The sequence below is a fragment of the Orycteropus afer genome, unplaced genomic scaffold (genome assembly GCF_000298275.1).
Source record: "Orycteropus afer afer isolate SDZICR_OR568_19922 unplaced genomic scaffold, OryAfe1.0 scaffold00027, whole genome shotgun sequence".
NCBI classification, from domain to species: Eukaryota; Metazoa; Chordata; class Mammalia; order Tubulidentata; family Orycteropodidae; genus Orycteropus; species Orycteropus afer.
Genome location: NW_006921614.1, coordinates 10,710,455 through 10,720,940, shown reverse-complemented (window position 1 = coordinate 10,720,940; position 10,486 = coordinate 10,710,455). Strand labels below are relative to the sequence as shown.

Below are 10,486 nucleotides of genomic sequence, written 5' to 3'. Positions count from 1 at the left end.
ATGACAAAGAAGAGCCTGGGAAATGGAAAGTCTTAAAGGATCTAGAGGACCTCATATATTAATTTAATAGAATAGCAATTTCTTTAACTTTTAAAGGCCAAGTAAATGTCCAGAGGATTGGTCAAAATCTATCCTTGATAAAGGAGATTTGTGAAGATGGAAAGAGAGAGAAAAAAGGAACCAGTGTGGAAAGGATTTAAAAAATCATTGATGAAGGTCACTGTAACTCTTGTGTATAACAGAGAAAACGGAAAGAACAAAGACAGCAGTACCACGTCAATTATATATTTATTGATGATGGAATTATACTGCAAAATAATCTTAACAAAAGAACAATCTTTTGAATAGAATGATTAAGTTTACTAAATGAAACATTTCTTTGAAACATACCATGCAAAAGATTGTCATATATTTCATTACAGAAGCCCCTGGATTTAGATATAGGTATCTCAGCAGTAATTTTCACAAGTTCCACTCCATATTACATCAAGCAATTGTGTGTGTGTGTGTTTTAATACCTGTTTCCTGGAATGATGAACTACGTTTTAACTAGGCTTCTTAGAATAAGTTTGCTCACATTGAAATGTATGGGGGAAAAGGGTTATTTTTGGTCAATAGGTGAGCACTTATCCTTAGCTATAAATGAAGATGATAAACAGTTTAGCTTCTGAACACAGAATGGTCTATTCAATACTGTATTTTTTTGGTAAAGTTTCTTTTTGGTCCTTGTTGCTTTAATTTCTTTTGGATTTTCAGGAAAAGACAGAGGTACTGGTGAAATTGGTATTGGAGACCCTGTTGGCAGACATCTTGTTGAGACCATTTTAACCAGTGATTGAGTTGTTTGGGCAGCACTAGGCTTGGTTGAGAGTTCTTGGCATGAGTTTAAAATGGAGTTTTTGGGATTCTTAAAGTCATCATAAGTTGCATTCAACTGTTTCGTGGTGGATGAACTTTTTAGAGATATTGGTCTAGAATTCCATCTATCTTTTCCAGCATTGCCCCAATTTCATTTTGAAGCATTTTGTTCAAGTTTGCAAGAACCAGAATTGTTTTTTCTTTTTTCTCGACTTCTATCTACACATGATGTCTGAAGACTCAAAGAATCAAAAAGTTTTGGCTGTCTCACTTTGGGTATAGCTTTGGAAGAAGAGGGTCTTTCAGTAATTGCTGGAGTATATAAGTTAGTTTGTAGTCTTGTCCTCTCTTTTTGTATAGTGACATGTTGTATTCTTTCCATTTCTAGTAAACGAGTTATCAAGTGTTCAATAGAGCTTTCTGGTGGTTCCACCATCGCTTTCCAATTTTCAGATTTTGAGAGGGCTAATTTGTGCAAATCCAGAGTATTGAAAGGTGGAGGGAGAAAATCAGGATATGGAAAGACTTCACTTGGTTCCTCTGTGAAAGATTCTTCAAAGTTTTCTATTTCTTCTGGCTTTAAGTTTAGGTCCATCTTTTTAAAATAACTGAGTAAAGTATCATTTGCTTTTTCATTTTCTGATAAATCACTCTCATCTGTTAAATTTTCTTCTACATTGCTATTTTCATATTTAAAATTCCAACTTAGAGCATCTAAAGTTTCACTACTGCTGCTTTCCATAGCTGAACATAAAGTACTATGAGGTTCATGTCTGTCCTTAAAAAAGTCTCCATCTGCATAGGGCCAGCAGAGACCTAGTGGCATCTGTTGTTGCAGTCCAGGGTAAGAACCAATTTGCTTATCAACTGCAGCACTTGTTAGTGAGTGGTCCAGAGTCAAGAGACTTACGGGATTACTGGTTACATTAAAGCCACTTTCTATTGAAGATATTTTGAAATCCCTTTAAAAAAATAATTTAATTAATGAACAACAGAATTCAAATGCTATTAAAATTATATGAATAAGTCATGTTTATTAAAAATTGGTAAATGTTTAGTTCCAATAGTGTATATCTATCGTTGTCACAGAAATATGTTGATTTCAAAATTAATTATATAATTATACACAAGTATAGACTAAAAAATAATGCAGCTGTCCGTTTGTGCAAGCATAGATGAGTAGATCATTATACCTAACTAAACATGGCTAACTGGTTATGAAGAGCCACTAGGTTAAGAGTAACTAATTATATCTATTTGCCTATGAATATATTGTACAGCCAATTATGATATCCAAAAAGGAATCTATCCAACTCAAACTGAAATTATAGTGAAATGGTTTTTGACCCAGAATCAGAAATAAAGAAACAAAGAATATAGTTAGGTTACTTTAAAAAGGCTTTTACTTTAGCCATTGTGGTTTGCAAAAATTATTCTAACAAAAGGAAACAAAACAATATCTGTTGTTTTTGTTGTTATGTGCCGTCGAGTTGGACCCGAATCATAGTGACTCCTCCTTGGGTTTCCGAGGCAGTATCACTACAGAAGTAGATTGCCCAACCTTCCTTTTGAGGAGTGGCTGGTGGGTTTGAACCGCCAGCCTTCTGGTTAGCAGTCAAGTGCCTTGTTGTTGTTGTTATTTGCCATCGAGTCGGCCCTGACTCCTAGTGACCCCTCCTTGGGTTTCCGAGGCAGTTATCACTAAGGAAGTAGGATTGCCCAACCTTCCTTCCGAGGAGTGGCTGGTGGGTTTGAACCGCCAGCCTCCTGGTTAGCAGTCAAGTGCCTTAGGCACTATTATTCCAAGAAGATATGCATAGTAATTATCATCTGAGAGTGCTCTTTTACTTTAGGAGTAATACTTCTAGGAACTCTGTTAAAGACAGCAAAAAAGCCAGGCCACAAAATACTGAGTTTCTAATTAGTTTTCCTTTTTTAAAGTTTAGTAGAAATACTGACATTGGAAGATAAACTGACATAGAGTTTCATGCTTTCTTCTTGCTGCTTTAAAGTCCAGTTCACATTAAAGATATCAAAGTAATACTTAAGATTATGAAAATACTTTCATTTCTATTGAAGTAACAGAAATTCATTAACAAAATACTAGAGATTCTGCCTTGCCTTTGAGAAAACATAGGAAAATCACTTTAAATCTACAATTAGTAATAGACACAAGTCAATGTAGTGCAGTAAAAAGAGCATGGAATCTGGAGTCAGCAGACCTAGGGTTGAACGTCTTCACCACCAGTGAGCAGTCAAAGGCAAATGATAATGCCTACTTCAGAGTAGGTGAGTAAGACGAATTATATAAATGTACTCATTTTTCAAAATGCTAAACACTAAATATGTTATCATTACTTTTATTCTATTTACCTATTGATGATATATTGAGAAAAATGTCAGTAATAAAATATGTCATTGATACCAAGCTTCCAACTCTGTCAATAGAATAGCTCCCAACATAATAGTCAACACCTATCAAGCACATTATTCTGTTTAAGCCTCACAACAACTTCTTGAGAGAGGCACTTTTATTTTCCACCTTTTACACGTAATAAAACAGGCATAGATAGATCAGGCACCTTTCCCAAGTTCTCACGTCTACTAAACGTGGAGCTGGGATTTGAACCAGTGGTAGGATACCATGCTCATGATTGCAGCTACTACACCTTACCTGCCTCGATTACCAAGTGTTTGACCCTGTTACCATGATAAAATTCTGTTCTGGAAACACCTCACTTTATTTCACCATTTACCTTGAAAATTCTTGTTCTAAGATGAGCTTTCTCTTAAAAATAGTCTTTTCTCTCCCTATTGGTACCAACATTCCCTTAGAATATAAGTCACTACAAATCCCTTGATCAAGACTGAATTTTAACATTTAGCTTTACCCTGCCCGCACAAAATCCTCTGACTAGGAGATAGCCGTTATGAAGTGAACCACTTTTATTGTTTAAATTGGATAAAGAAAGAGAACTCAGGATCTTTATTAAATAGTATCCTGTATGTAAAAGCAACACTGAGCAGCTGTTCAATAAATGGTTCATTCTCTTCCACATAATTAAAAAAACAAACCAAATTCACTGTCATTGATTCCAGTCTGACTCATAGTGACCCCCATTAGGTTTCTGAGGCAGTGAATCTACAGAAGTAGATTGCCCCATCTTCCTTCCAGGGAGCAACTGGTGGGTTTGAACTACCAACCTTCTGGTTAGCAGCCAAATGCCTTAGGCACTGGTTTTCCAAATAATAGTACTGTATTTTTAAGAAGCATATTCAAGGAAGATCTAATACACACAAAAGTTTATCAATGAAAAAAAGAAATGAAATCCAGGTAAGGTCTGAGAAGCTATACGCTATAGTGGTGATGAGCACAGAGTCTGGACTAAGCCACTGTTTTGCATATGAGTTTTACCAGTCAAAGGAGCCATGGTGGCAGTAGTGGTTAAGCACTTGGGTGCTATCTGAAAGGTCAGTGGTTCAAAGCCAACAACTGCTCCATGTGAGAAAGATATGGCAGTCTGTTGCCCTAACAATTTACAGCCTTGGAAACCCTATAAAACAGTTCTACTCTGTCCTATAGGGTCCCTATGAGTCAAAATTGACTTGACACCAATGGGTTTAGCATTCATTAATTATGTGATTTTGGTAAGTTACTGAACTTGTAACTGTGCCCCAATGTCCTCATCTGTAAAGCAGGGATGATGATATTAACAGTTATCCTATAGGATTGTTGTGAGTGTTAAATGACTTACTACATATCAAAAAATTAAAATAGTTCTTTAGAACATGGAATGTTACTTTTCTACTACTTTCTTCTCCTTTTAATGTAAAGCACAAACTCTATCTAAACCTTATTTTAAGGGCATTAAAAAAAAATTGGGTTTCTGAAGCTATAAATCTTTACAGCAGTAGATTGTCCTGGTGGGTTTGAACTGCTGACCTTCTTGTTAGCTGCCAAATGCCTTATCCACTACACCACCAGACCTTCGTCTTTTAAGGAGACTTGTTGTTGTTGTTGTTGTGTGCCGTTGAGTCGACCCTGACTCATAGCGACCCCTCCTTGGGTTGCTGAGGCAGTATCACTACGGAAGTAGATTGCCCAACCTTCCTTGACAGATAAGTCTTAATTGTCCATTTACTTATTAAATCTGCAGTATCTGCCAGCTGCTTTTTAATTTAGGGTGAGTTTCCATAATTTCTCCACAAAACTTTTTTCTTCTGGTTGTTTTTTGTCCTTGTATTTTAAATAGTTAACCCATCCATCTGTATTTAAATTTATCTCACTAATTTGGGTTTGACAAAAATATATATTCTTTTACCTGTTCTCCATGGTTCTTCCTTCATTAAGAGGATAACTCCATAACTGAAATATGCCTTGTTTACTGTTCTGGTAATACAAAAACCATGGTATTTATTTTAGTAACTACATAAATTTTTTAAAAAATAATAATACTTTAAGAATATGCTGAATAACAACCCACTTGTGTTCTTTTGTGAGCATGCTCAGACAAATTAAGTCCTAGCATCAGTTGATCTACTGGAATTTCCAAATGGTTCTATAAAGCAGCAGAAGACTTTTAAACACAATACTTCTCTGTTCCCTAATATTATTCTAAGTTCTTGTTCTAACCAAGGAATATATAAGTAAAGTCCTATGATACTTCCTTTTATACACACAGAAATTATTTGTTACTGATTTCAATAGAAATTAATAAAAACAGTTATAAATACTACTAAACAGTGTTAACTAATAAGCCATAAATATCATTAAGATTGTCTTTATTTTTCTAGCAGTTAAGTGTTTAATATTTTGATTAAAAAGGTAAATGAAAAAGATTAATTTTCTTACTACTTCATAATAAAACACTGACCATTTCAACTGCTTTAAGATGCTTTAAGGACTAAGACCACTTTCCTTTTGGCAATGACTAGAAAATACTGTATTTACTATTAATGTTAATTTCCAGCTATAGTATTGCTACATGAAAAAAAAAAAAAACATAGTAAAAACTATTAGTTTAATGACCAATTTGGAGCCCTGTAAATAGTAAAGGCTTTAACTTGTTTGAAGAACCCTAAAGAAATACAATCTAAAATTTAACCTATAGAAATGGATTTAAAAAAAAATATATCTATATCTATATCTATATCTATATCTATATCTATATATCTGTTTTGTGAGTTATTTTAAAACTAAACATCCTTACCTTGTTAATTTTGCCTGAAAGTATGAACAAAAAAATGACAATTAATAGTTATGCAAGACTGGTTATATCCAAAACAAACCCCCTTTAATATAATGAGTAGTCCACTGTAAATATCCACATCTAGGATTTCTTACCACCTGATGCACTATCCCTTCCAGGTGGGAGGTTTTTATTTTCGGGAACAGGTACTTCTGAATCCAAACTCCAGTGAGATAAGTTCTAAAATAATATTTATTTAAGAATAAGCTTAAAGTTAAGAAAATCTAAGGAGCTAAAGTATATCATTTTACAGGTCCTTTGGGTAGTTAAAAGGAGCTCTCGTGGCACAGGCATTTGACTGCAAACCAGAAAGTTAGCAGATCAAGCCCACCACCTCCCACCCACTCCATGGAAGGAAGATGGGGCAATCTACTTCTATAAAGATTTACTACCTCAGAAACCCAATGGGGGTTGCTGTGAGATGGAATCAGTTCGATGGCAGTGGGTTTGGTTTGGTTTGGGTTTGGATTTGGGCAGTTAAGACCACAAAAAACACAAGGTTTCATGACTACCCTTTCCCTCTTGTGACTAATAGTCTCTCTGAGGAGTGTGCCATGGTCTCTTACTGAACTATTAACAGTTTGATAACAGCTACTAGTTCAGAAATGGAAAGGCTTTTTATAATTCATGGTTCTATTCTTATTTTGTTAAAAATAATGACACAGGTTTTCAAAAATAAAATGTCTTGTGCAGTACGTGTCTGGTACACAGTGGCACATTTACCAAATTTTCTGTACCTGAGTACCGTCTGAAAGCCAAAAAGGTGAATATAAAGAAAAAGATGCTAACATTGACTGGCTATTTATATTCTGACATTGTGAAAAGAGCTATGTAGAGGGGAGGGTGAGGTGTATATGGGGGAGATCTGTAATAACTTATTCTGGAAAAGAGAAAGACACAAAGTCATTATTTTATTTTAAAAAAGTAATTTTTTTAGGAGTGAACCCAGGTATTTTCTATTTCAAATGAGAAAACCTTTTGTAAATTAAACTCTAAGACAGTATACAAATGAAATGTTAGGTATCATCTCAACACTGAGGAACACGGAGCAATAAGCTTAAATACAGTAGAAGGATTTACTTTATCCACAAAGAAGTATCTCTTGATAGGAAGGATCGTTGAATTCTGGAAGGCAATAGCAAGGGAGACTGCAGATCATCTTTTTCTGGAGGTTTTTGAAAAATAAAATTAATTCTCTACAATGGTATCATTAGGGTTAGTGTCACCCACTGTGGTAACTCATGCTGTCACCTTGGCCCATTCATTGGGTGACCTTCCATACCAGACCATAAAGAATCCTTGTTGTTGTTGTTGTTGTAATGTGCCATCAAGTCCTTAGTAAAGTTGATTATCAATTTTAAGCATAAAATAATATGGGCTATATAGAGCTCTGGTAGCATAGTGCTTAAGGCACTTGACTGCTAACCAGAAGGCTGGCAGTTCAAATGTACCAGCCACTCCTGGGAAGGTTGGGCAATCTACTTCCGTAGTGGAATCACCTAGGAAACCCAAGGAGGGGTAGCTATGAGTCGGGTCTGACTCGATGGCATATAACAACAACAACATATAGAGTTGTAAATTGCTTAAATGTAATATTTCTTAGATTATATGAATACTCGGAAACCCAAGGAGGGGTCACTATGAGTCGGGTTCGACTCCATGGCACACAACAACATCAAAATCGTTTTGTAAAATCTTTCTACATTGAATTACATTATTAGTTACATTAGTAACCAAGTGAAAGTCTTTTTTGATTTTTCTCCTTCGTTTTCTTTAATTACAACTTTATTCTCAAAAAAGTTATTGCTATAGGTTCACAGACACTACTTACTACAGTATTGTACCTAAAATACCAAAAATTTGACAAAAGCAGCTCCTATAAAAATATCAGCTGCTACAAACAACAGTGCATGCTTGTAGTGAGTACAAACAAAATCACATAATTAAAAGTGTTACTGTAACTCGGTAATAATGACAGTGCTTACCAAAGCACATTAGAAAGGTCAAAAAGTAAATTAGCATAGTTTTAGCCTTGTAGGTATATTAATATATGCAATGTGAGCTTACAAAAATGTTTTGTTGAATGATCAGAATTCCCAGGTGTATAGTAGAGCTGATGACAAGGGGCAAGATTGTGGTCACTGCTTGGTCACAGCCAGCTACCCAGAGGGACTGAGTAGTTGAACCTGCAGGCTTGGGACCATAGTCGCAGGGGACATCAAGCTCAATTGGCATAACATACTATACAGAACATTGTTCCACCTTCTACTTTGGCAAGTAGCGACTGGGATCTTAAAAGCTAGCAAGCTGCCATCTAGATGCAATGATGGGTCTCTCCTCGTCCAGAGCAAAGAAGAAGGAAGAAAACCAAAATTCATAGAAACAATTAGTCCTAGTGACTGGAATACCATCTGATCTGCAGCATATACAACTATGAGACCAGAAGAACTAGATGGTGCCCGGCTACCACTGTCATCCACTTGGAAGGGGATCTATGTAGGAGACCCTTGATAGAGAGGGAGAACAATGTGAAACAGAACTCAAAATCATTTGGAGAAAAAAAAAAAAAAGATGGGGACCAGGTTTGCTGGTCCGATAGAGCCTGGTGGAACCACTGAGACTGTGGCCCCTAGCTGCCCTTCAGGTCTGGAATTGAACCCACACCTGTGGTTTCCAGCCAAACAAAATACAGGCATATGAGTTGAACATTTACCTCAAGTAGATACACTCCTTGGAGAGAATAATCATGGGAGAAAGATGGGCTGCTTATGCACAGGGAGACAGCTCAGGGGGCAGGAGTGTATGAAGGGATGGACACTGGGAAGAGGTAACTATGGGGAGGAAGTGGGAAGGGAGCTGTTGCATTGTAGTAAATTGTGGCCAATGACATGAGATAAAGTATATGTGAACTGCTGCATGGAAAGTGAATTTGCTCTGTAAATCTTCACCCAAATCACAATAAAAAATATGTTTTGTTGTTATAACTACCTACAGAGATATTTTTATAAAAAACAATAAATTTCTGAACAAAAACACTATACAAAAATTTTATGGACAGTCATTTTAGTGTCACCCCCTCTGGCAGTGTCATCCAGAGCAGTGTGTACCCCCTACAACTCCCAGAAACACCACGAATTCTCTGCTTTCTGGGATAACATGTATGAGGTCTAGTGTCTATGAGGATCACCTGGGGAGCTTTGTAAAAATACTAGTTGAAAATATAAAAAATAAATCCTACAGATTCTGATTCATTAGGATGAGGGTAAGGACCAGTTGTTTGTGTTTTAAAAACCTCCCCTACAGATTCTTAAGCTCCTCTCAGCTGCGTAACACTTGTATACTAATAGACAAAATAACACATGAAAACTGTGCTGTTAAGGTCATGCTATAAAATTAAATGACCGAGTTTTCGGTTGGTCAGAAGGCTAGTCAGGGAGATTTCAAACGCCTTTAGTATATTTTAGAAAACCAAGTATAAAGTTGATTATACTTTTTGATATCTCTCTTGCCTTAACTTTTTTTTTTTTTTTTAAGTATGTGGAAAGTGAGCATTGCCTAGCATCTTTAATGAAATCCAACTGCTATTAGAAATGTTTTCAAATTTGGAGAGAAGCTGGTTAATATTTCCTTTGTTAGAAGAAAAATTTTGTTTTATATTCTACATGTGCCAAAAGGAAAACTGAGTACAAACTGTTCACAAAGACAAAGCCAAGGGATCTTCGCAATAAGATTCAATGGGAGCTAGGCCTTAGTAGTGGCTGAGGCCGCCACATCAGTCAAATTCAATAGTGTTTGCCATACCTCATGAGAAATGTTTGACATCTGTAGACTGGTGCCAAAGTTCCCACCATTTCTTCTCCCCATTTTGTTGTAGCTGCTCCTCTGTTTCCTTAAAATCCTACACAGGTTGCAGGACAGGCACATTTATGGGTAAGGTACGTTTATATAAAAGAATGAATGCACTTAGACACTCATCTAAAGAGAGATTAAGAAAAATGCTTAGAAAGCAGAAGAAAAGGAATATGAGGGTAAAAGGGGGGTAACAATATGAAATCAACCAGAAACAAGAGGCAAGCCAGACAAAATTAGGACAAAGACAAAAGCAAAGTGGAATAATTATCTAACTGAAGATTAGGAAATTAGGGTTAGAAATGAGAAAGGAGATGTTATGAAAGGGGAGAAGGAAATACAAATTGAGGGAGAAAAAATGAATTAACTGAACTTATAAAATGGGGCCATAAGCTCTGTTTTTAATCATTTTAAACACACAATTCATTTGAAAGCAGGGCTAACCTTTTACCTACAGGAACAGTAAGTGTCCCATGCAAAGTGATTTGAAAGGCTCACCAGACCAAACGATATTTTCCACATCAAACCGT

At 36.0% G+C, this 10,486-nt stretch overlaps 1 protein-coding gene across 1 annotated transcript; it reads right to left on the bottom strand.

The window, feature by feature from the left end:
• Positions 1–601: 601 nt before the first annotated feature.
• Positions 602–9,971, bottom strand: FAM217A (family with sequence similarity 217 member A). Its single transcript, XM_007935354.1, is given in 6 exon segments — positions 602–1,820; positions 5,181–5,248; positions 5,343–5,417; positions 6,069–6,082; positions 6,203–6,287; positions 9,909–9,971. Coding segments are annotated over 6 exon segments (1,524 nt in total).
• Between the last annotated feature and the right edge of the window lie 515 nt (positions 9,972–10,486).